At 37.8% G+C, this 27,647-nt stretch overlaps 1 protein-coding gene across 1 annotated transcript in view; it reads left to right on the top strand.

Annotated features, from left to right (window-relative positions):
- Positions 1–27,647, top strand: part of OTOGL (otogelin like) — a 164,975-nt gene that overhangs the window by 107,321 nt on the left and 30,007 nt on the right. Inside the window, exons 34-43 of the mRNA XM_025402598.1 lie at positions 2,640–2,757; positions 5,337–5,416; positions 5,715–5,783; positions 9,978–10,051; positions 12,944–13,121; positions 13,401–13,543; positions 13,799–13,822; positions 13,915–14,007; positions 16,062–16,251; positions 20,435–20,649. Of these exons, the coding sequence (XP_025258383.1) occupies positions 2,640–2,757; positions 5,337–5,416; positions 5,715–5,783; positions 9,978–10,051; positions 12,944–13,121; positions 13,401–13,543; positions 13,799–13,822; positions 13,915–14,007; positions 16,062–16,251; positions 20,435–20,649 (1,184 nt within the window). The remainder of the gene's footprint in view (positions 1–2,639; positions 2,758–5,336; positions 5,417–5,714; positions 5,784–9,977; positions 10,052–12,943; positions 13,122–13,400; positions 13,544–13,798; positions 13,823–13,914; positions 14,008–16,061; positions 16,252–20,434; positions 20,650–27,647) is intronic.

A 27,647-nucleotide genomic window follows, 5' to 3' on the forward strand; every position in this document is an offset into this window, starting at 1 on the left:
AATAAGTTGATGTACATTGCTTAGAACAATCCTAAATAACCTGATTTATTATTATTACCCCAATTAATACTACCAGTGCTGTCTGGACATTAGAATCAGGGCCCACTCATGTGTCATTGTTGTCTAATGTTTGTATCTACTTTTTCTTTCCTAGAAGGCAAATTCTTATTAATCTGATTCTTAGTGATAAGGACAATATGTTTATCTCTGTCAGTTGGATACAGGGTATCTGTTTCTATTGACCTCTAGAAGATTTATCTAGTTCAGCAGAAGCCTAATCTTACTTCTAGAGAGCCTTTGAGGTCTATAGCTATTGAATTTTCTGAAGTGAGCTTTACTTCTTTATGCAATGTTTAAAAGTCATGCTTTATTTTCAAAATCCAGGAGGTTGATATCTATCTTGAGTCTCCCCAAGAAATTGTTTCATCCTTGTGAGCCCTCCTAAAGCAGTTCAAGAGAGCAGTTAATTTGCCTTTTCTGTTGAGAGTATATTTCTGCAAGCCCTTCTAATAATGGATTTTAAAAAGTACAAATTGAGCTTCAAAATTTTACCTATCGAATACAGTTCCTGTATGCAAACGTTCCTAAGTCTGGAAGGAGGTTTTGTGCAAACCTAGATTCCAGAATTCTGCAAGGGTTCTTACTCTGGCAATGAGCTCAGAACAAAGCAAAAGAAGTTCTAATATCTCTGTCATTTGCATTATTAGGTGTGGTCCATACATTCTTTAGTGTGGTGACATACTCACAAAACAAGTCAGGCAAAGGAATTTTACTACTTACAGATAGACGGCAAGAATCAACAGAAGCCTAGGATTCATGGTGAGCCAGTCCTCTAGGCTCAGAAAAGCCCAGGGTGAACTGAATCTTGTCTGCACATGCTCCATGTTGCACTGCAGTTGAGGGACCCTGAAAACACTCTGCTCTGGATTTGATACTTCAGGTGCAACTGGAATCACTGAGCACACACTTTGCAGGACATCCTGTTGGGAATGGCAACAGATCCTGGATTGTTTCAGAAGATTCCTTCTTACCTCAGGATAACTCTCAGAATATTTTGCAGTTGTTTTGAGAACTGCAAGTGGGAGAGAGAAAGCAAGGAGAACCAAGGGGAGAGCTGTCCTCCTGCACTGTGCTCTTGAGAAAAGGAGCCACTGACACATCTATATAGCATTCCATAGAGTGGATGTGATTTGCTTACTTCAATTTACCTACATTTGACCTTTCCAGGCCTCTATTTCCCCTCTGCTCTAGAAATCTGTGCTCTTAGAACGAGACCTAGTAGTCCTATTTGAGGCTTAGAGAACTGCGGCACGTGGCATCATCAGAATATCAGAAGTCGATCTTTGTGGGCTTCTGAAACCTAGGAAACTCCAGGAGCCTATTGTAGTCTTGGAACCAGTCCTCTTTCAGGATGCATGGGACCAGTAACTCAAGTTCAGCAATTACTTAAGTCTTTAGATACATAGATGCTTTCCAAAAAAGACTTATTTTCCTTGCTGTAATTTGGAATTGAATTCTGTATCCAGAGTCCAAGAAACATACCTGCCTCCTGAATTTTCTTTCTTAAGATGTTCTCTCGTTCAGAGATATCTTTGAACTGCTACAAAAGGACTTCTCTATGCTGTGGGAAAGGGAGAGTATTAGCAGACCTTGCAGGAGAAAAACTTCAATCAAGGGAGATTTTAGAACTGTATGCATGTATTTTTCAAATCCGCCCATGTATTTTGTATTCAAAAAATACTTATCTGGTACAAGGCAATGTGCTAAGTTTTGTGAGAAAAACAACAGAATATTCTTCCTAGATTTGAGTTCATGAAATGTGTTTGGTCTTGTCATTTTTCTAATTGTTTGAACTTGCCAAGTTTCTTGGCTGCTGTGAGACTCAATTTCCTCATTTATAAATTAGAAATAATATCTATTTAATAGGGTTTTTCCAGGATAAAATAGAATAATGGACGGACAATCACTTTGCAAAAAGTAAAATTCTAAACAAGTGTTTGGTATTATGATGTGAAGACAGATGAAAATCCACTACATATATATATATATATAAAAAGAATGCTTTGAATTTTCCTCAGCCTCCTCCAACCCCTTGCTTTTTTAAATCTTTGGAAGATAGGTGTACATCTAGATATTTAATCTGAGCATGTAATGCTTTGATCACCAAGAAATAACAGTGTTTTTTCTTCAGTTCTGTCTTTCCTGTAGCATTGTCGTCAAAGAAGGGTCAAACCCTAGGAGGGTTCATTTAAGAAATTGTTAGTTTTTGGCCAGGCGCAGTGGTTCACACCTGTAATCCCAGCATTTTGGGAGGCCAAGGCAGATGGATCACCTGAGGTCAGGAATTCGAGACCAGCCTGGTCAATATGGCAAAACCCCATTTCTATTACAAATATAAAAATTAACTGGGCATGGTGGCGTGTGCCTGTAGTCCCAGCTACTTGGGAGGCTGAGGCACGAGAATCACTTGAACCCAGGAGGCAGAGGTTGTGGGGAGCCGAGATAGTGCCACTGTACTCAGGCCTGGATGACAGAGCAAGACTCTGTCTCAAAAAAAAAAAAAAAGAAAAGAAAAGAAATTATTAGTTTTCAAGCTATGTATTAAATATGCACACAATCTAAACTTTATTTTTTCCCAGAAATCCAGACAGCAGTGCCTTACAGGAGGATGTGTGAATGGAGATATGAACCTTGTGCTACACCCTGTTTTAAAACCTGTAGTGACCCTGAAGCAGTAGCATGCAAATTTCTTCCACCGTAAGTAATGTTTATCAATCAGTGATCAGAGTCCAGCCTTAGCAAATTCTGTTTTCAGTTATTTTTTTCAAGATTTAAAAACAGCCATTCTGAAGTTGTATATGCTATTAATTTCACTTAAATCAAGAAGTTGTTATTGAACGTGTACTATGTGGTAGGCAATCTTCTTGCTGCTGGGGAGACAATACTGAACAAAATAGACAAGTATTTGCCCTCATGAAGCTTCCATACTGTTGGATTGAGCAGAAAATAACCAAACAAAAATGTAAATATATAATGCAGCATATTGTTATGGCCGATATGTGTTACAGAGAAAAATAAAGGAAGGTGAAGGAGACAGCATAAGGCTTGTGTGTGTGTGTGTGTGTGTGTGTGTGTTTGCTAATTAATATTGGTGGTCAGGGAAGAGCACCCTGACAAAGTAACATCTGGTCAGAGATCTAAATGTAGTGAAGGGGCTGGCCAGGTGGATATTTGGGGAAGAGTCTTTAATTTGAGAACAGTGCAAAGGTCTTGTAGTGGGAATGTGTTTTGTGTTTGAGGATCAGCAAGGAGGTAATAAGTTAGAACAAAGTGAGCAAAATGGAGAGAAGTGGGAGATAAGACCAGATGATAGTAGTAGTGGGCAAATCATATAAGGCTTTGTACCTGTTGTAAGGACTTTGTCTTTTACTGTAAGATAGAAGACATGGCTGTTAATGGTTTTTTGAAAAGTATTGTACAAGGATGGCTGTGGTTTTGACTTGCATCAAACAACTGCAAAATAATTGAGTTGCATAAAAATTGATGTTGACTCAAATAAACAATAACTAACTAGACTTTGTCTTTCAGTGATTCAGTAACTTTCATTTTTCTTTTTTCTTCCACTTCACAAAGTTTAGGGGAGAATAAGAATATCATATGCTAGTTAAAAGTTTTATTACTCAACTTCATTTTATGAAACAAACAGTTATATAAGCTAAGCTGTTTATGTTTTAAAAAGATCAATTGTGAAGGAGGTATCCAGGAGATGGCTAAATGTGTTTCATTAAACCTCATTAAGACAGAAGTTAACTTTTCTTGTCTTTAAAAAGCATTGCCTGGATTTGCCTCCAAGAACAAGGGTCTTCTGAGCAGCATTTACCTTTAGTACCAAGTTAGTTTGTTTCCATCTGGAATGAAACGAGGCCTTCAACACTTTTAGTTCAAATTCTTTACAGACGAGGCAATGGAAATGTTTTTAAAATATTTAAATATATTAGTTAAAACTGCTAGTATATTCTAGACGCAGACAAGCAAGCCTTTTTATAGCAATATCTGTATGAATTCTCTGTAGTATGTATTAATACAATAATTAGAGTTGGTTGCACCTGAAGGATTATATTTTTTTCCTTTGATTTAGAATAAATTGAACTCTGAGCCTTTATTGGACATAGGAAAATGCCCTCTCAGTCATTATTTTGTCTCCATTCCTTTAGCAGAAAAGCATTCTCATGTTCCTTCCTGTCTTTGGCCCACAACATGGCCTCTTGAAATTTGAGACTCTTCCTTGGCTTCTGTGCTCCAAACAAGGACTGGGGATTCTTACCAAGGCCAGATATTCTAGGGCTTGAAATAGAATCTCTTCAGGCTCTTATACAACCATGTCCTTCCAGAGCACTGCCCCAGATTTGGGCACAGGTCCTAATATTCTTGAAAACTATAGCTTCTGCTCCTTCCTTTCCCTGTTCTCAAAAGAACTACAACCATGTTCATCCCTTCCACCTAGAGATCACTAATATCTTTTCAGTGAGTTTAGGATTAATAACAGGCAGAGAGACCACTGAAGATGCTGTATTTGTTCTACAAACACCGTCAAGGCAAGGATAGTGTCAAAGAACATGCCAATCTGCTTGGACATGAGGGGAGTATAAGAGTGGAAAGCAACAGTGTAATCAATACAGGTTGAAATCTCAATAAACTGGCAAGGTACCAAGGTTTATGCCTGTAATCCCAGCACTTTGGGAGGCTGAGGCAGGCTCATTGCTTGAGCCCAGGAATTCACCATCAGCCTGGGCAACATGACGAAACCACATCTCTACAAAAAAATAGAAAAAATTAGCCAGGCATGGTGACACATGCCTGTAGTCCCAGCCACTCAGGAGGCTGAGGTGGGAAGATCACCTGGGCCCAGGAGGATGAAGCTGCAGTGAACCAAGGTCATGTGACTAACTGCAGCCTGGGTGACAGAGTGAGACCCTGTCACAAACAGCAACAACACCACCACCACCACCACCTTAATAAATTATTCTTGCACATTTCCACTGACTCGTGGAACATGGCCTTAGTGTGCCCCAGACATAAGTGTATGGTTCTAATATTCTGTGTTCAAGTTCTGCCTTAATCTTAATGCTATTCTCTTATCATCCTCTAGCTTGTGATTTTATAAAATGAAATATAATGGGTTGGTAGCAGATGGAGCAGTTCTTAGTGCTTGACAAGGGTATATAAAAGCATTTTAGGAAGAATATATCTTAGTTACATATGTTAAATATAGTCCTTTTTTTTTGTTGTTATTTCAGACTTTTTTTCACTTTGATTTACTCTTTTTCCATGTAAAGGGTTGAAGGATGCTTGCCCTACTGCCCTAAAAATATGATCCTTGATGAGGTCACTCTCAAGTGTGTTTATCCAGGAGACTGTAAGTGTGAACCTTGCTTAATTTACTCTGAAAAATGATACGCTTGCATATTTTTTCTCTGAGGCAAGTGGTTGTAAACAAGTTTTAGACAGACAACTCTCATAAGATTATTCTTCAATGTCTCTTACATAGCTTTTTTTCTAATTACTTTTTAAATCATGTAGATCTTCCACTAACATCTCTCCTGTTTTCTCTTTTCCAAAACGTTTTCCTTGATGCTAAAGAGCCCTGTATGAAATATGTGGGTCTCATTTTAAGCAAATATAGTTTTAAAAAGAGCATCTTTGTTTCTTTGTAGGTATACCTGTGATTCCCACAGAACCAACATTAATGCCACCAACTAAGCCAACTGTGCCCATGTTTACAGGTATTGTTACAATTTTAGACAACAAAAGTAGCACTATGTAATTTAAGTGTTGGCACGCTTATCACAGCTGCTATTGTTAATACTATTCTATGGGCTAGGAAACCCAGCAGTCGCTTTTGCTTCATTAAGCTTATCCATTGGCTCAGCAAGCCATGTTTTCTAGAACTTCTGGCTTCAAAGGATTCTCCTGCCTGAGCCCCCCCAAGTACTGGGATTACAGGAATGAGCCACACCGCACTGGGCTGCATGCCTCATTTTCTGAATGGTTTCTGCATTTGGTCCACCTCATTCTTTTCAGTTAGTGTAGATTCCTTGGACTTCCCTCATATCTAAAAACCTAAATTCTACTCTTAGGTTTGATTAAATCCCACCTAGATTTTCACAGTGATTAAATTGGCTCTAATGAAACATAGACACAAATCAGGGTTTTCTTTACTGCGTCCATTTCCATGTTTGCGTTCTGTCTCAGGCTCTGGAGGAGGCATTCTGGGTTCGTAACCTTGCTTTCCTCCCGCACTGTGAAACTTGCCTCAGGGAAGGATTTAATAAATCCACTCACAGCGAGGCTCGACAAACTTAAGGCATTATTCCTCAAGGTATTATAATGTAGGTCAAGTTCAGATATTTATTATTTCAATTTATTTGACAAGCTTTAATTGAACACCAATTCTACCTGGCACTGTCCTGGCCCTCAGTGAGGAGGTATGATAAACAAGTCACAGCTCCTAGCCTAAAACTGCTGATAGACCAGAGGCTATTGCAATCTTATAACAGGGGTAAATATAAGCAGCCCACAGGAGGGCCATCATATTTATTTTGGAGGTATGGTGTCAGAGGTTAACTGAAGACAGAAATTGGGTAGGCTAAAAGAAGGGGGAAATATGTTCCTATTAGAAGGACAGCATGTGCAAAGTCTGGAAGTGAGAGAGAATATGTCACATAAAGGAATCTTAAGCAGGTCCAGTGTATCTTGAATGTGCAGTTTGAGGGGAATTGTGCTGAAAGATAGAGGGGAAGAGATTATCAGGGGCAGGTCACAAAGGACTCATGGTAAGAAACTGGATTTTTAAAAAGGTATTAATAGCCTCACTATAACCATGACTAGTAACACTGCTTCTCTGGTTAGCTACCATTTGAGTACTAATTATATGCCAGGTATTGGATTAAGCATTTAGCATACATTTAATCCTGAAAAGAGCCCTATGAGAGAGGTGTTACCCTTGTAGAGATGAGGAATTACTATATTGTTGTGAAATTTTAGGCATCAGTGAATTTAGTATAATTTAGAGCATGCTGTGGGAGAGGGTGGAGGTACTTCACCTACATCATTCAGTTTATAAGGGGAATAAGTCTGTGAAATAAGATTGCATGTTTTAATATCTGGGGCATAGACTGTTAATTATTCTAAGTATTGCTCTCTACTTTGAGCTCTCTTATATCCCCCAAATTAATATTCAACATATATCTCAAATGTGTAAAATGATTTATACCACCACAATCTATATGCAGAGAACACAAACTATATTTCATTACCCTCAAAGATAAGAAAAATAAAGCTGTTTCTACGTCTATTTGCAGATGTCATGATCTTAGGTTATTCTAAGGGAACTGCTCAAACCTATTAGCAATATCATATGAGTTCAGCAAGGTTGCAGAATACAAGAGCAATACACAAAAATCAATTGTATTTCTATATACTAGCCATGCACAATCTGAAAATGAAATCAAGAAAACAATTGCATTTATAGTAGTATCAAAAAATAATAAAATCCTTAGAATGTATGTAGCAAAAAAAGTATAAACTTGTACAATGAAAGCTATAAAACGTTGATAGAATAAAGAAGCTGAAGAAATTCCATATTCATGGATTGGTAGAGTTGTTAAGATAGCAATACTCCCAAATTGTATTTATAGACACAATACAATCCCTATCAAAATCCCAGCTACTTCTTTGCAGAAATTGATGTTAACCCTAAATTCATATGGAAGTATAAGGAACCTAGAACAGCCAAAACAATCTTGAAAAATAACTAATTTGGAGGACTCATACTTCCAGTTTCAAGACATACCACAAAGCTGTAGTTATCAAGACAGCTTGGCCATTGTAAATCCACACCCAGATAATGTTTGTAAGCCTTTGATGATTTTAGATAACAGTGAACTGCTTCACTGTTAGGACCACTGAACTTCCCAGTCATTATAATTTTTTGTTTTATTTTTTTTTTGAGATGGAGTCTTGCTCTGTCACTCAGGCTGGAGTGTAGTGGCGTGATCTTGGCTCACTGCAACCTCCACCTCCCAAGTTCAAGCGACTTTCCTGCCTCATCCTCCCCATTAGCTGGAATTACAGGCGTGAACCACCGTGCCCGGCTAATTTTTGTATTTTTAATAGAGACAGGGTTTCGCCATATTGGCCAGGCTGGCCTTGAACTCCTGGCCTCAAATGATCTGCTCGCTTTGGCCTCCCAAAGCTCTGGGATTACAGGCGAGACCCACTGCGCCTGGTCAGAAATATTAAAAGTTTTTAAAATGTCATTGTGGTATGCTGAATAATGGCCCTCCAAAGATGTCACTCTCTTAGTCCCCGGAATTTTTGAATATATGACCTTATATGGCCATACATGTGGCTAAATTAAGGTGCTGACTGGCTTATGCCTGGATCATGAGATGGGGAAATTATCCTGGAATATTCATGAGGCACCAATGTAATCACAAATGTCCTTATAAGAGAGAGGCAAGAGAGTTGGAGTCAGGGAAGGTGATGTGACAACAGAATCAGAGGAAATAAGGGGAAAGGAAGGGAAGGAAGAAGAGGAAGAGAGAGAGAGATTGATTTGCAGATTTCGTGCTGTCGTTTTGAAGTTAAAGGAAGGGACCATGAGCCAAGTCCAGGTAGTTCATAGAAGCTGAAAGAGACCAGGAAGCAGAGTCTCCCTTAGAGCCTCCAGAAGGAATGCAGTCCTACTGATAGCTTGATTTTAGGACTTATTTTGTTTAAAAATTAATTAATTAATTTTAAAAATTGGCAAAGAAAAATTGTATATATTTATTGTGTACATGTTGTTTTGAAATATGTGTACATTGTGAAATGGCTACATTGAGCTCCAAAACGGCTAATACACTGGTGTTGTTTTAAGCCACTAAATTTGTGTTAATTTATTACAGCAGCAATAGGAAACTAATGAGGTTATTTTTAAACACTATCAACTCTGGGCACTGCAATTATGGCTGAGAATAGTTTCAGCCATTCGTTGTGGCTCTTCTGCAATCTTTCGGACTGAATATTTTAGAGATAGCTCTGATATTGGCACCTTAGAAGGTGCCTCACAGATGTGTTTACCAATCACATCTCCCGTTTTCATGGGTCACCCCTAAATCACAACCATCAACTAGGGTCTCCACATGGTCCACATCAGCATTTATTCTGCTCGCAAGGAACACATTCTTAAGGTTCACCAAAATCAAGGGGTCAGCCTCGTTACTTATTTTCAAAATGTAACAAAAATTTTAACTCCTGAGGAATGGTTAATGATACTATTAACATTTTTTTTTACCTGTTCGCACAATTGTGTTGACACCATTAAGAAAGTGAAGGTGGGCTGGGCGTGGTGGCTCACGCCTGTAATCCCAGCACTTTGGGAGGCCCAGGCAGGCAGATCACGAGGTCAGGAGATCGAGAGGAGGCCATCCTGGCTAACAGGGGGAAACCTCATCTCTACTAAAAATACAAAAAATTAGCCAGGTGTGGTGGCAGGCGCCTGTAGTCCCAGCTACTTGAGAGACTGAGGTAGGAGAATGGTGTGAACCCAGGAGGCGGAGCTTGCAGTGAGCTGAGATCTCACCACTGCACTCCAGCCTGGGCGACAGAGCGAAACTCTGTCTCAAAAAAAAAAAAAAAAAAAAAGAAAGAAAGTGAAGGGGTTTATAGAATGGTGATTAAAAGCCAAATTTCTGAAATCAGAATTCATTTCCAAGTTCAAATTCTGTCTCTGCCACTTAACAGCCTTACTTCTCTACAGCTTAGTTTGTTCATCTGTAAAATGTCGATACTATTATTACCAACACCACAGGATTCTAGAAAGGAATACGTGAAATAATCTATATAAAATTTCTTAGTACAGTTTCTGTCACATATCAATTCCATACAAGATAAATACATTCCACTAATGAGGATTACCTTTTCATTTCTGACAGTTATGGAAATGATTACTCCATCAGAAATCACTGTGTTTGATATGCTAACACCAACTACAGGCTTGGAATGTGAGGTATGACTGAGCAATATCTTCCAGCTCTTTGTCATTTCCATATATCATCCACTCAAATTACTGTGTCAATGTCCAAATGCTACTAAACTTTTTTTGGTATGTTCTCTAGTCTATCCTTGCTAACAGATAATAAGAAATATGCATTTCATTGGAACAATTGTAACTGATAAGATATTTCTTATTAATTAGCTTCTAGTCACACTAAGAAAAACAAAATTGAAATAAGGTCTTAAGTGTTATTCCTTAATAAAGAGTTATCTAGTATGGATTTATCTGTGAATCAGGCATTCATAAAATATTTATTAAGCATCTACTCAATGTCAGTCACTGTGCAAGATGTTAAACATACACTGGTAAGCAGAAAAGGTAAAAGTCATTGGCTCCTAGAGCTAGTAGTTTTCTCTCCTAAGACTTGGGCAGAGATCTTCTTATTTCAAACATACCATTTGCTCTGATAAACTAATTATTTATTCAACCAATATTTATTTGGCACCATTTCTGGCCAGGCACTATTCAGATCCTATGGAAAAAATGTAAAAGTAGGCAAACATTTCTGCCTTTCCAGAGTTTACGTTCTATTGGAATTTCTGAGATAGCCCATAAGCAAAATAAATGAAGTTATATAAAATGTCAGAGGTGCTGGTCAGGAGAAAAATAATACTATTTTTAATAAGATGGTTGGAAAATCTTCACTGATAAGGCGACCTCTAAGCAAACGATGTGCAAATTTGAGAGAGTGAACCCATGTAGAGGACCGGGGCAGCAAAGTTCCAGGTAGAGGGACCAGCAAGTGCAAAGGCTTTGAGGCAAGAATGTACCTACTGTATTAAAAGAATGACAAGGAGACAAGTAATAAGAAAGGAATAAAATAGTAGACAATAAAGTAGATTATGTTAGACCTTGTATTGTAAAGACTGTGGCTTCTGTTCTAAATGACTTGGGAAGGTGCTGTATATTTTTGAGCCAAGGAATTACACCATCTGAGTAGTTTCAAGATCATTTTGGCTGGTGTATTGTGGGTAAGGTGTAAGGAGACAATATAACTGGTTAGGAGGCTATTGTAGGAATTTAGGCCAGAGATGATGATGGCCTGGTTCAGGTGATAGCAGTGAAGATGGCGAGAAGTACCTGGATCCTGGATATATTTCGAAGGTAGAGGCCACAGACCTTACCGAAAGATTAGATGTGAAGTGTGAGTAAAAGGGAAGCCACAAAGATTCTAAAACTTTTGCTTTCAGCAACTAAAGGGCTGGTGTCAACTAGGATGGAGAAATCATGGGGAGTGAATGTCTGGAGTGGGTATAATCATGAGTTTACTTTTGCCATGTGAAGCTTGAGATTCCTCACAGACAGCAAAAAGCTGTGGTCATACAGATTTGGCGGACATACATGGAGTATACACAGGTCATGCTAAGAAAAAATTTGGGGAATTCTCATCAGATAAATGGTATGAGACTGGGTGAGATAATAAAGGGAGTACAGATAGAGAAGTGAAAAGGGCCACTGCAACTTTCATAGGTTGAGAGAAGATGACAGACATGCAAATAATGTTAACCAGAGAAATAGGAGAAAATGTTGGAGGCTGCAGGTGATCTGAAATCTAAGGAAAAAAATATTATAAGGAAGGTGGAGTAAAAAGCTATACTGAATGTATTAACAGGTCTGAGATGAGGTCTGAGAACTGATCATTGGATTTAGCAAGGTGAGTTGTTGGTGACCCTGTTAAAAAGAGTTTCAGTAGAGTGGTAGGTCTAAAATCCTTTGGGTGGTTTAGATGTCTGTGAGGTTTTCTTGTAATTGCTTTCATTTTTCTGGCTAAATGAAAAGCAAGGTCAATACCTGAGAAGTGATACAACTTTCACAGAGAAAATTTTGGAAAATTGGACTCTTAAATTTTGAAGTGCTCACTTAAGAGTCTTATTATTTAGAAAATTAGTAATTTCTCTTAACCTTATTTTAAAAATCATATATTACATTGGAATGATAGAAACTGATCCAAAAGATTTAGGGAGAAGCAAATAAAAAAAGATACTTTATTAGTGTATGGTATGTAATAGGTGGTAAATAGTTGTTAATTTTTATTCTCAAATCCCCAGACATGCAGTAGAGTATTGGTCAAGAGTACAGATTCCTGAGTAACAATGCCTGGACTGAGATGCTGTCTCTACTATCTTCTATCTGTGGGACCTTGGGCAAATTACTTTAACCCCCACACTGTTTACTCATCTATAAAATAAATATGAAATAATAGTATCTACCTTACAGAGTTATGAGAATGAAATGGGTTAATTAGAAAATGTCTAGTTTAGCATTGCTATAATTATTACCATAATTTAAATGGAATGTGATTTATAAACTTTGAAACACCTACCACTTATTTATTTATTATTTGTTTACCTAGACATTTTGAGTTACATATAAAATTAACTTATGATTATACAGTCTAGGTGCTGTCAAACTGATGTTATATATAAATTTTTAATGAAATATTTAGATAGTATTAAGTTGTGATTTTTAAGTTGACATTAATGGAAGTTATATTCATAGGCTAGCTTTACACAACATAATGTGAAAGGTCAGCTGTCATTTTATAAATTTGCTTGCAAAAAAACTAATCTAGGGAATTTAGGAGAACATTGTTTTCTTCAGATGTTCGAATATATGGGTAATCTAATACACAATCAATATTAAGATAAGGCTTACATTAAATGCATATTGAATATTATAGAAAGGGTACATCAATAAGAAGTTGTAGTGAAATTTTAATTATCTTTCAAAAGTTTTTATATTTAATAAATGTACACATGGGCAATATTAATGTGAAATTTAAAAATCAATTAAAAACATTAATTGAGAATGGAAAAAAAACCCCTAATCTTTTTTTATTAACAGCCTCAGCAATTTGATCCTGTTTATAATTGTAGCCAATACATATGCCTTAATATGGAATGGCAGTTATACAACTGGTCTCTTAATTGCCCAAAGGAGGTGAAAATGCCTGACTGTGGTTTCCGAGGAAGGCCAGTTCAAGTGAACAGTGATATCTGCTGCCCTGAGTGGGAATGTCCTTGTAAGTTTGCATTTCTTAAGTGATGATCTTTTTTTTTTTTCCCAATCTGGAGGGAGTGTTACTTTTTTGAACTTTTCACCTCATCAAGCCAAATTTACTGTTTTTGAGTTTTCTTTATTGGATTTATGATTTTGGCTCAGAGTATATAACAGTATAGTATCATAGTATATATGTTGTCAGCCATAACAAGGCTAATTTAACAGATTTTTTTAAAAAGTGCAATTATTACTAAAAATGCAGATAGTTAATAGACTAAATCCACTTTCTACCATTTTGTAGGTCGGTGTTCCATGTTGTCAGAACTGAGCATCATTACATTTGATGGAAACAATGCAGCATTATATAGCATGGCTTCTTATATCTTAGTAAGAATTCCTGGTGAAATTATAGTTGCTCATATTGAAAAATGTTCCATGAATCAGGTGGGTCATAATTAATTTTTGCAGTCATTTTGTTATAAATCTATAGCTGATGTCTATTACAACATCAAGGATTCTCATAGGAGGAGGGACCTCAAGAACTCACTGAGATACTGAGATCGGTCTTCTGATAATGTTTCAGAAACATTTCTGAAAACCTTTCATATCAATCTATTTAGAGGCATATAATATTAATCCAAATAATGTTTTAAAAAGTCAAATAATGCATTTAAAAGTATTTTCTTTATTTTTTTCCAGAATGGAAAATCCTTAAAAAAGCTAGTGAGTATTTGCAAAGTGTTTAGTATATTCATTCTGTTTGTCACTACAATTATGTTTAACTCTGTAAAGTTTTAATTTTTTTTCAAATTAAGGCTCCCTCTGGAAGAATCTCTGGACTTTGTTTTAAGAAGTTAAATGTGACAACATCCATACATAAAATAATTGTCAGTCGGTTAGCAAGAAAGGTAAGAACACAAAGTTAAAAGTTTTTATCACATTAGATGAAAATAAATTATATAAACAGTTATTTCCAATAAGAGGGAAAATTAAGCATATCAATGGAATTTAATTGTTATTATATATACTAATCATTTCATGGACAATATAAAATGTGTTTCTTAATATTATATTTTATCTCAATAATGTGCCAATTATTGCAAATATTTTCCCCTGTGAGGTTAACTGCAGGAACCATGTTAAATACACTAGCGACCGGTGAGATAATGTGATTGACCAGTCCTCTTTTTGTCAGAGTTAATATCACGTTTCAAACTAGACAGAGTGGAAAAGATATGAAGGAGAGGGATGATAATGTTGAAAAGTATAGTAGCCAAGAACACCAGAATAAAGACTGTTAAGAACAGATGGAAGGAGTGGATTTGAAGTATTGACATAATTAAGTTTTTGGTAAAAATAAGATAGCTAAAATAAGAAAAAATATGAAAAAAAATTTAACTTTTTTGAAATAAATTGAAGAAGCACAATGCATTATAAAAAAGCAATGCATTATAAAAAAATGAAAGGAGCCTTTTGCTTTTACAGGAAAAACTGTTATCCCATATGTTTGCCAAACAGGAGTGAGTTATGAACTCAGTGTTTCACTCAGTTCTATGTCATTCTCTCTAAAATATGAAAAAAAATGTGTAAAGATTTTTCTTAATATGGCTGAGGTACTATGCACTTTCTGGAAATAATTCCACCTGTTAGCATAGGTCCATAGATTCTAGACTGAAAATAATATTAAAATGAGCCTAAAAATGTAAGAAGATATTTAAAAGGTTTAATTAAGTAAAACAAAATATATAAATAAGGTACTTTTTTTAAATGATAGCATTTGCGTATACCTTTGAGTTTGATGAGGTTGATATACTTACAGGAAGTGGGTGAGAAGTAAACACAAAGCTGGTCAGTGTCATTATTTGTAGCATTTGGGTGGAAGGACTTATTTTTGACCCCAGATGAACTCATCACTGGTCATTCACTGGTCAGGCACTGTATTCAGCTAATGATGAGTTATTTTTGAAAATCACTTAGTGAGAGTTTAACATGAAAAAACCACATAGGTCCTGATGCCAAGTAACATATACTTGTGCATGATTTGCATAATGTAATTATCTGCTGATTAGAAAGCAAGAGGAGGTACAGTGATAGAATTATGACCAAGATATCATAGAAATAAAAAGAAGAGTAACTTAATGTTTTATAGTTTATAGGCGAGTCGAACAGGTCTTTTTTGGAGGAGGTCACACTTAAGATAAATCTTAAAGAACAAGTAGAAAGAAGGAAGAGAAAGAGAAAGTATGTTTCAGCTCAAGGACAACAGTATGAACAAGATATAAAATTGAGAAATTGAATGGTTGGTGAGGCATAGCTTCGAGAAATTTCCTGCTAGTTACAGTTCATGGCTTCATGTCATTGCCATTATTTAAAGCACTATTTTTCAAAGTATAATCATTGGATTGCCTACATTAGTATCACCAAATACCTGTATAGACTGTCTATACTTATTTAGTACATGCTAAAAATACAGTCTATAATCCAATGCAAACCTGGAAAGTCGAATCACTGGGAATCTTGATCTTTAACAAGCCTGACAGATGATTGTTATGAACACTGCAGCTAAGCAAACAATGATTTAGCAGATCAAGGAAAGAATCCAGATTAAGAAAAACGTCCAGAAAATAACATTATTATCTTAAATTCATATTAGAAGGATGGTGTTATTAATATAAACATAAATTGAAGGAAACAGACATAAAAGCATACATAACATAAAACAGTTAAATTTAGAGGAAAAATGAAAGGCAATGACATTAGAACAAATACTGACTAGAGCAAGGCACAGCAAAGGAGCAATAAAAGAACTTGAAGGTTCTGAGAAGTTGTGGCAGCAGTAAGAAATACTTTTTTTAAATTAAAAAACAGTTTACATTAAATCAGAATAAAGGAATAATCTGTATTCTTCTAATTTGTATATTTAAGTAAACATTTCTTAACAGTTCTATTTATGTTATTCTAGGTAGAAGTGGATTCCATTGTTGTGCCTTTGCCATTTTCAAGTCAGGAACTGTCCATAGACGATTCTGGTTCAATGTATGTAATTACTACTCCAGCTGGACTAATCATAAAGTGGTCTCATCTTACAGGAATCATAGACATTCATTTTGGCCTCCGATTTAACTTGTCATCCTACACAGAAGGACTTTGTGGTGAGCGCTGCCCTTCAAATCTTGATTTTTGTCTGTTATTATTATTTTTTTTTTTCTATTCACGCTATACCATTTTGGGCCCTGTTACCCCATTTTTCAGATTTGAGATGTGATATTAACTTTCAGTTCCCATGTAAATACTGAAGGAAGCAATGATTTTTCCATAAATGCACTAGGAAGCAGGAAATAACACTTCAATTTGGGTATTTTATGAAAATATATGCTTACTGCTATTACTACGATGCTGTTTGTGTTTCCACTAGCTCGTCTTTATTAGGCATTAATGAAGCATCAGGCATTATTTTACATATTTTAATTCACTTAATTTTAAGATCTAGTAAGTAGATAATAGTGTTATTTCAATTTATAAGTGATACAAATGAGGTGTAGAAAGTTTAAAGGCTTGTGTATATCTTTGTTTCCTCTTAATTTTTTTAAAAGTTTGAAATCAGAGAAAACTTGTTTAAGTCATCTTGAAAGAACACAATGTTCAGAATATTTGTCCTAGTTTTATCATGAAATGCAAGGCTTAGATATACCATTACATCTAGGTTTAATATTGTAATATATTATGCAGATATATAAAGAGTTTTAAGTCAAAGGAAACAAATTAGAAATATCTGTAGGTACATAATGAAATAAAAAGAATACCGGCTCTGGTGTCTGCTAGAAAGTTGAACACAGGTTATTATCTTTACAGCTTTGTGCTCTTAAGAGAATGTCAGTTTCCTCATCTTTAAAAGGGGACAGTAATGTCTATTTTCAAGATTGTTTGGATTACATGTGAAAGTTAATGTAAACACAACACATAAATACACACAGTCAATAAATGTTGGTTTAGTACAAATATATCTATTTTTAATCTCAGTAAATCTTAATTAAACAAAAGTTTATGGATCACCTTCTGTGTGTCTGACATTACCCTTGATGCTGACAACTCAAAAATGAGTGGCTAAGTCCTTGCCCTCAACAAATTACACAAAATATCCACAGTTCCTGTTTTAAAATGTACACATTTATTGGAAACTTTTGCTAAAATGGTTTTCTTAGTTCCTCACTTGTTTATAGCATGCTAAACATAGCATAAATTTCTATGGTGACTTAAGGTTATTATTTGGAAATAAGCATTATTGAGTATATACTTAATTTAGTATATATATGTACTAAATCAGTAGTTATTATTGAGTAATAACCGAGACTGAAAATGCATGTTTTCTCCTATAACTTATCACTGTTGAAGGGTATTATTTCTGTTTGATTTTTATGTTTTTTATCCTTCTCTACTATTAGCTCTTGCTTTCATGTAGACAGCCACTCTGCTAGCTGAATTCTTAACTAAGTGCTGCAGAGAGAGGGCTAGGATTACCTTTTTGCTAACCAGGGCTCATTCCCTAAATTCCTTGACCTCCACAAGGAGAGAAGTATGCTTAATTAAAGGGAAATCTGGGTGCTGTCAGGATCACTAGGCTGGGTCCTCGCTGAAAAGCTTCTGGTGAGTAAGACTGTTATCCAGAGTCTGAAAACTGGAGTGAGAGGCTTATATTGACATCTCATTCTACACAGCACTATGAAGTCTGGAGTGGTGACTGAAGTTGCAGTGAAAACATATTTTTACTTGCAATTGCCTTTCTCTAGAAAAGTTAAGAATTAAAAAATAGTAGCTGCTTTACAATGTAGTTCTGAAACTAGGCCTCACAAAACCTAAAAAGTTAGCACCAGGTGGCCCTAGATAGGGTCCCACCCTGCCTCGATAGGGTCCCACCCTGATAGGGTCCCACCCTGCCAATTCCGGGAAACAACCTCATGAGGTCCCACCCTGCCAATTCCAGGGGTCTCACCCTGCCTCGAAGTTCCCGGAATCAACAACTCCAGGAAAGAACCTCATAAGGTCCTGCTCTAACCAATTAAACCAAGACCCCTTGCTCAGGCTATAGCTAGACCCAATCATTTTACGCCTTAAGCTTTGTTTGAATTTCGCGCCATAAGCTGTGTTTGAACTTGTGTTTGCCTATATAAACAGCCTGTAACAAGCAGTCGGGGTCCCAGGGCCAACTTAGAGCTTGGGACCCTAGCGCGCTAGCAATAAATAACTCTCTGCTGTGAACCTCGTGTCGGTGATCCTTCGCGGCGACCCCTGCCCAGGAGGGAATCGAGAGTTCGGTTCCAACAGTTCACTTAATTTTTTAAAATGTTTAATTGCACATAGTACCCTGTGTATTTACAGAAGTGAGGCATTGCAACCTTTATTCATCCTGATATATCTCCTTGGGTGTAGGGAAAAGAAAGAGAGATCGGACTGTTACTGTGTCTATATAGGAAGAAGTAGACATAAGAGACTGCATTTTGTTCTGTATTTGAGATGCTGTTAATCTGTAACCCTACCCCCAACCCTGTCCTTGCAAGAGACATGTGCTGTGGTGACTCAAGATTTAATGGATTTGGGGCAGAGCAGAGTGTGCTTTGTTAAACAAGTGCCCGAAGGCAGCAGGCTTGTTAAAAGTCATCACCATTCTCTTAATCTTAAGTACCCAGGGACACGTACACTGCCAAAGGTCGCAGAGACCTCTGCCTAGGAAAGCTAGGTATTGTCCAAGGTTTCTCCCCATGTGATAGTCTGAAATATGGCCTCGTGGGAAGGGAAAGACCTGATCGTCCCCCAGCCTGACACCCGTGAAGGGTCTGTGCTGAGGAGGACTAGTGTAAGAGGAAAGAAGGCTTCTTGGCAGTTGAGATAGAGAAAAGCATCTGTTTCCTGCCCGTCCCTGGGCAATGGAACATCTCAGGTGTAAAACCCGATTGTATGTTCTGTTTACTGAGAAAGGAGAAAACCGCCTTAGGGCGAAAGGTGGGACTTGCTAGCGCAATGCTGCTCTTTATGCCCTAAAAAGGTTTATGGAGATGTTTACATATGCATATCAAGGCACAGCACTTTTCCTTAAACTTATGTCACAGAGATCTTTATTCATGTGTCTTACTGCTGACCTTCTCCCTACTATGATCCTATTATCCTGCCACTTCCCTTTTTCTAAGATGGTAAAGATAATTATCAATAGATACTGAGGGAACTCAGAGACCAGTGCCGGCGTGGGTCCTCTGTATGTTGAGCACCCGTCCCCTGGGCCCACTTTTTCTTTCTCTATACTTTGTCTCTGTGTCTCATTTCTTTTCTCAAGTCTCTCATTCCACCTAATGAGAAACGTCTGGAGGTGTGGAGGGGCAGGCCACCCCTTCACTTGGGGATTAAGATTTGATGTTTGAAGAAAATTTTTATTCATATATTTTATAGCCCAGAGTCTTGGGAATTAAGAAAAATTATGTCTTAAAGTAGGATGGGATTCAGGTAAGGTATGATTATAGATCTGATCTCATTACTTTCCTGGCTCTGCACTGCATTTGATGAAGAGTAAGCTCATCCACAATTTGACTTTTCTCCAGGAAGATAGAGGCTGCAGCAGGTCAAGGCATTATAGCTATCAACAGGTCATGTTATCCCAAGGAAGGGAAATTGCCTGTGTCCTAGAATTCCCAGTTCAAGTCTTGAACTTGATCAAAGTTTTCCCTATTTGAATAAATTTATGTGCCTAGGTGACTACTACATGCTTGCTGGTTTATGCCTGGATTACCTGGAACAGTTGCTAATGCAAGGGAGTGAAGATTACCTTTATGTCAATCAGAGCCCTCACCTGGAATGATGTCCTGCACTAGGTGATGGAGCAGTGATAGCTCCTGAAAGAAAAATATTTAATATTTTCAGGCAGAGTTTTCACAGGGAAGTGGAAGCCTGGGAGCTGATCACCAAATATCCATTACTGTGGGAAGTACCTTGCCAAACTCAAAAACTAGTTACTAAGTTAGAAGACGGTGGTAGTAATGGAAGAGTATAAGAGCAGAATGAATCTCTTCTTTCTTAATCTTCTCTGATCTCTTCATGTATCTTGACTTCTAGGCTTTTGATATCTTTCTTATTGGGTTATGGCAGTTAGTTGTACACTATTTTATCAAAAAATCAGAACATAATTTAAAAAGTTCTTTCGATGTAAGAGTTCAAGGATACATAAACTTGGCACCTCATACAGTAAATCATTCGTTCATTTAAAATCTATTATTTAACTGATTTAGTTGTGCTGTCTACACTGGTTTAAGTTAAGTTTTATTTTTTCTAATTGTCACATATTCTTTCAAGGAGTTTGCAATGAAGATCCAGATGATGATCTAAGGATGCAAAATGGCACAATTATTACAAATATGGAAGACATAGGATTATTTATTGAGAGCTGGGAAATTGAGAAATCATTTGAAGTAACAATGAGAAGACCTGTTAGGAATTGTACTGAGCATGACTGCAGCCACTGCATTGAGTTATTAAATAGAAGAATTTTCATTCCATGTCATGATAAAGTAAGTTGGAAGCAACCATAAATTATACTTTCATGTTAGATATGTTGAGAGTAAAAGCCAATACATTACTCTTCTTGCTGTGATGTTCTACTGAAAACAAAACCCCCAACCTTCTGTCAGTATGCTTTGGAATTCAGAATCACTTATTGTTTATGGGCTTACAAGCACAGGAAGGATAATTTTATTTCTTTCCTTTATGCTTTGTTAGAAATATATCTACAGCTTTCAAAAAATGAAAATTTGTCCTATGAATAAATATCTTGAAGAGACAGAGATCAATGATGTTTGATAATCCAGTATCAAAACCAATACAGTGAGGCTTTAATCAATGCCTTGTGATCCTGGCTTCTTAGGCATATGCTTGTAATAGAATCTGTCACTCACTCAATTTACTTGGTCTTTATTAGTCTCCAACTTTCTGAGTTTAAGTGACTAGTAGGCATTTTAAATAATCTATATTGTCAAAATGATCCATCATTAAAGACAAAGGACAAATACAGTATTTTGTGAATCATTTAACTAAAATTTAGTGAGCATCTAGTACATAGAAATCGCTGTGTTAGATTCCTGTGATAGAAAATGAATAGGACGCCTAGTAGGAAGTCAAGTCTGTGAGCAGATACATTAAAATATACATTATGGAGGTATATAGGAGCCCAGGTTTAGAGAAAACTTTATGGAGTTTTAGATATTTTTTCTTTTTCTTTCTTTCTTTTTTTTTTTTTGAGATGGAGTCTCACTTTGTCACCCAGGCTGGAGTGCAGTGGCACAATCTCGGCTCACTGCAACCTCCACCTCCCAGGTTCATGCCATTCTCCTACCTCAGTCTCCCAAGAAGCTGGGACTACAGGCACATGCCACCACATCGGCTAATTTTTTGTATTTTTAGTTGAGACAGGGTTTCACTGTGTTAACCAGGATAGTCTCGATCCCCTGACGTCGTGATCTGCCCACCTCGGCCTCCCAAAGTGCTGGGATTACAGGCATGAGCGACCATGCCCAGCCCAGAGTTTTTGATCTTTGAAAGGTTTAGAAGTATGAGTTTGCCAGGAGAGAAGAGGGAGGGATGGAGTTCCAGGCAGAGGAGATAATGCAATGGCCCCTCAGTATCTGTGAGAGGTTGGTTTCAGGACCCCCACAGATATCAAAATCCTTGGACACCCAAGTCCCTTTCTAAAATATAGTATAGTATTTTCATATAGCCTGTACAATTCTCCCATATATGTTAAATCATCTCTAGATTACTTATAATACCTAATGCAAGATAAATGCTATGTGAATAGTTTTTACACTGTATTGTTTTTTACATTTTTATTATTTTTTATTCTCGTATTATTTTATTCTTGCTTTTATTTTTTTCTTTTTCTTTATTTTATTCTTGTTTTTTACTTGATTTTTTGGGGGGGTGTTGTACTTGTCTAACATGTATTTGAGGTTGTAACGCCACAGGCATTTGAACTGTGGGCAGAGAAGTTGATGGCCATCATGGTTTAGGCTCTGATGGCCCCAATAATTTTATTTTATCCTTGTTTTTTTACTTTCTTTTTTTGAATATTTTTGAGAGCTTCTTTGGAGGTTCTAGCAGGCGAGTGCAGCTACTCTTATACCCTTGACTGAAGGCTGGTCCTCTGTCGGGGATGGTCATCTTTTTATGTCAGGAATTTGGTGGGTTCTTGGTCTTACTGAATTCAAGAATGACGCCGCAGATCCTCGCGGTGAGTGTTACAGTTCTTAAAGGCCGCGTGTCTGGAGCTGTTCATTCTTCCCGGTGGGTTCATGGTCTCACTGACACAAGTGAAGCTGCAGACCTTCATGGTGAGTGTTACAGCTCTTAAAGGCAGCATGGACCCAAAGAGTGAGCAGCAGCGATTTATTGCAAAGAGCAAAAAAACAAAGTTTCCACAGTGTGGAAAGGGACCCCAGCAAGTTGCTGCTGCCTGGCTCTGGCAGCCTCCTTTTATTCCCTTACCTGGCCCCACCCACATCCTGCTCATTGGGCCACTTTACAGAGAGCTGATTGGTCCATTTTGACAGAGTGCTGATTGGTGTATTTACAAACCCTGAGCTAGACACAGAGTGCTGATTGGTGCATTTACGATCCCTTAGCTAGACATAAAAGTTCCCCAAGTACCCATCAGACTCAGGGGCCCAGCTGGCTTCACCTAGTGGATTCTGCGCTGGGGCTGCAGGTGGAGCTGCCCACAAGTCCCTAGCCGGGCCTGCACTCCTCAGCCCCTGGGCGGTTGATGGGACCCAGCACTGTGAAGCAGGGGGTGGTGCTCCTCGGGGAGGGAGGCTTGGGCCTTGCGGGAGCCCACGGTGGGGGAGGTTCCGGCATGGCAGGCTGCAGGTCAGGAGCCCTGCCCCACGGGCTGGCGGCTGAGGCCCAGCGAGAATTTGAGTGTGGCGCCGGCAGTGCTGGGGGACCTGGTGCAACCTCAGCAGCTGCTGTCCCAGGTGCTAAGCCCCTCCCTGCCCTGGGCCAGGTGGCACCAGCTGGCGCTCTGAGTGTGGCGCCCACCGAGCCTGCGCTGGTGCCGGCGGGAAAGTGCCTGCAGGAACTTGTGCTGGCCTGTGAGCGCCACTCACAGCCCCGGTTCCCACCCGTGCCTGTGACTCCACACCTGCCCGGAAACAGAGGGAGCTGGCTCCGGCCTGGGCCAGCCCAGAGAGGGGCTCCCACAGTGCAGTAGCGGGCTCAAGGGCTCCTCAAGTGCTGCCAGAGTGGATGACGAGGCCGAGGAGGTGCTGAGAGCGACGGCTGCTAGCACATTGTCACCTCTCACTTTCAACCAAATGTGCACCTTCAGGAGGCACGTACATGGAGCAGTGAGGGAGGAAGGGTACACTTGCGTAGTAAGCCAGATCAGCCAAATCAACCCGGGCAGTCAATGGGGTGACAGATGTCGCAGCCAGATATCTCTCACGTCGGATTTTCTGAATATTTTTCATCCGTGGTTGGTTGAATCTATGGATGTGGAAACCCTGGATAAGAAGAGCTGATTGTATATGCAAGAGAAAGTATTGTTTAAAGGCCATGTGAGGAAAACATTGAAAGAGTTTGGTGCAACATCTATGAAGGGAAGAGTCAGGGAAGGAAAGCAAGGGAATTGTCAAGTCAGGAAGGAGCTCACTGTGAATGATCTTTGATGCTGCCCTGTGCATTCCCTGAGGGAAAAGACAAAAGTATGAAGTCATGGGATAAAAATGGCGTGTCTTTGTGGAGCTTCAGTTTTACATGGAGATTTGGATGCAAATAAGTTTTCAATGTTCACATTTTTTAAATGCATGCACATAAACATGAAGAAATAGCAAATACTTTAAAACTCATTGCAGTGCCACTTTAGTCTGTCTTTTTAAAGCATCATGATTTTTTTAAATTGCATTTTTAACTGAGAACTTGAAAGGTTGATTATATCAGGAAACTTTCAGCTTGACTATTCAAGGCATAATGAAGCAACACAGGATACCATTTAGTCTGTGATGGCTTCCACTTTTCTCTTAAAATCCTCCAGTATACAAAAATTAGCTGGATGTGGTGGCACACATTTGTAATCCCAGTTATTCAGGAGGCTGAGGCAGGAGAATTGCTCGAACCCAGGAGGCGGAGGCTGCAGTGAGCCAAGATTGCGCCATTGCACTCCAGCCTGGATGACAAGAGCGAAACTCCATCTCGAAAAACAAAAACAAAGAAAAGAAAAATCCTCCAGTGAATTTGACAGCAAATAAAGAAACCTAAAATCCGAATATACAGGAGGAATTGGACACTAGCACAAGTGGCTAATCTAACAATTATAGTAGATACCTTAATGCTTACTTAAAGTGTGGGTTTTGTTTATTGTAGAAATGTAAAATGGGCACCAAGTTATGTTGTGTCTTATGTTGGAAAATCTGAATCAACCACTACATAAAACTATTCCTAGGGTAACATCTAAAAATCAGTCATGCAGAATTTAAGGATAATTATTAGAATATTTTGCTTGATTGTTTATTTTTATAAATAACAAGTAATCTTGTCTCAAAAGGTTTCTTCAGAACTAGTTTTAGAATCATGTGGAAGGTCAGGCTTGTCCACCATGATTCTCATTTAACCCAACATCACTCTCTTCACAAGGAACATTTTGCTTTTGTATTTTCATAGGCTGTTCAATGATGGGATACATTTTTATAATTTTTTTAAGTATTATAGTTTGAATATCTCTTTCAACAAAAGAAAGTTAGTTTGCCATTTTATCTGCTGCATAGATATAAATAAATTTAATTAAAGAAGGTAGTGGCTATCTATAAAATATAAATGAAATATATGTATATGTGTGTGTGTGTGTGTGTGTGTATATATATATATATATTTTTTTTTTTTTTTTGAGGAGTCTTGCTCTGTCATGCAGGCAGTGATGTCATCCAGTGCAGTGGTGTGATCTTGGCTCACTGCAGCCTCCACCTTTCAGATTCAAGCGACTCTCCTACTGCAACCTCCTCAGTAGCTGGGATTAGAGGCATGTGCCACCACACCTGGTTAATTTTTTTGTATTTTTAATAGAGATGGAGTTTCACCACGTTGGCCAGGTTGGTCTCGAACTCCTGACCTCAAATGGTCCACCTGCCTTGGCCTCCAAAGTGTTGGGATTACAGGTGTGAGCCATCATACCCGGACATGGCTATAATATTTTTACAGTCGGAGTTGAAAATTCATTTGTCGTCATGGAAAGAAAAGATAAAAAGTAAAACCTAAATAATGTAAATGGATTATTTTAACTGTAATGGTAAAGAAGAGCTCACAAAATTGGCTTATTTTGCAGATTTTTTTTTCAAGAGTGACCAATTAAAAATACTGTAAAAAAAGTTTGAGAATAAGATAAAATAATTGACACTAGGAAGTACTAGTACTTTCAGACTCTCAAGTACTCAAAGTCTCTAGATGTGTTTCCTTGAGAAATTAAAAGAGACCTTTACAAAGCTTATGAGGATTCTATGCACAGTAGCCTGTGTCTTCAGACAATGTCTTTAGCTGCATTCTGGTCATGATGATTCAGTGATAACTCTGGCACAGTGCATACAATAGTGGAAAATGCATTTTCTTTTTACCCACATAGTTCTTGGATATTGCAAAACTGAGAAAGAGAAGACATAGTATTGCCATCATGCTGAACTTGATATTTGGCCTTGGATCTCCTCAATTCACTGCAGATTTCTTACATAGATATTTAGGGATTGAATGCAATATCAAAGTGACCATTAAGTCATGAGATACTCAGGGTGTATTTCTTTTTCTTTCAAAGCCTCAAGTTGTAAGACATTATTTTTATTTAAAAGACACAGACTATTAAATACCAGAATGTAAAACTTTCATGACCTCAAAAAAATACTTTAAAGAAATTTTGAGTTTATAGTGACTTCTTTGGGCTGAACTCAAATCAACCTTGAGATAAAGTTTCCCTTTCTTTACCCTTTTAAAAGTTACTTTGATTGAAGTCCTGTTGCAAGAGGAAAAAGAAAGTTAAGAACTAAGAAAAAGGGAGGGTCCTGACAATTTGCTCTATAGATCTGTATGAAAGTCTGAAGAAGATGGGCTAGGCAGGTATAGTAAGGTAGCTAATTAAAAGGTCTCTGAGTAGTTCTTATTTGTTTTCTTGTTTTAACCTTTTATTGTGGTAATGTTTACATATTCACAAAAGTGGTGGGAACAGTATAAGAACTTTTTGGTGTCCGTCATATTAAAAAATCATTTAAAAATTGCCTCTTTTTTTCTGCCTATCTTCTTCACTCCTGCCACACCCCGCCCCTGTTGAATTCTTTTAAAGCAAGTCTACTTTGGGAAAATGATAATGGACTCTGCTGGTCGTGGGAAGCAAGTGAGGATAGCGGCATGTTCAGAAAAGAAAGATGGCATTTGGGAGACATTTGGGATATGGAATGGGCAGGATTTAAGGACCAATTAGATGTTAGTGCTAAGGGAGGGTGAGCATTTGTAGATGACTTCAACTTTCTAGCTTAAACAGGGTGACATATCGAGATAAAGAAATTCTTGATGACTTGATACTCGGTCTGTTCCATCCAAGCTATCACCAAGTCATGTTGAGTCCACTTCCAAAATATATTCAATATCCATGCATTTCTTCCCACCACCATTTGAATCCAGACAAATATCACCTCTTGCCTGGTCCAATGACAAAGCTTTATAATTCAATATTTTTAAACAGAACGTCAGATAGTTTAATAGATGCTTCTCTTTACTTACATCTTTTTTTTTTTAAATTATACTTTATATTCAGGGATACATGTGCAGAACATGCAGGTTTGTTATATAGGTATACATGTGCCATGGTGGTTTGCTGCACCCATCAACCCATCAACCCATCATCTACATTGGGTATTTCTCCTAATGCTATCCCTCCCCTAGTCTCCCACCCCCTGACAGAGGGTATGTGATGTTCCCCTCCCTGTGTCCACGTGTTCTTATTGTTTAACTCCTACTTATGAGTGAGAACATGCGATGTTTGGTTTTCTGTTCCTGTGTTAGTTTGCTGAGAATGATGGTTTCCAGCTTTATCCATGTCCCTGCAAAGGACATGAACTCATCCTTTTTTATGGCTGCATAGTATTCCATGGTGTATATGTGCCACATTTTCTTTATCCAGTCTATTATTGATGGGCATTTGAGTTGGTTCCAAGTCTTTGCTATTATGAACAGTGCTGCAATAAACATAAGTAGAATGATTTATAATCCTTTGGGTAGATACCCAGTAATGGGATTGCTAGGTCAAATGGTATTTCTGGTTCTAGATCCTTGAGGAATTGCCACACTGTCTTCCACAATGGTTGAACTAATTTACACTCCCACCAACAGTGTAAACGCATTCCTATTTCTCCACATCCTCTCCAGCATCTGCTGTTTCCTGACTTTTTAATGATAGCCATTCTAACTGGTGTGAGATGGTATCTCATTGTGGTTTTGTTTTACATTTCTCTAATGACCAGTGATACTGAACTTTTTTTCA

The sequence above is a fragment of the Theropithecus gelada genome, chromosome 11, assembly GCF_003255815.1.
Source record: "Theropithecus gelada isolate Dixy chromosome 11, Tgel_1.0, whole genome shotgun sequence".
In the NCBI taxonomy this organism is placed as follows: domain Eukaryota; kingdom Metazoa; phylum Chordata; class Mammalia; order Primates; family Cercopithecidae; genus Theropithecus; species Theropithecus gelada.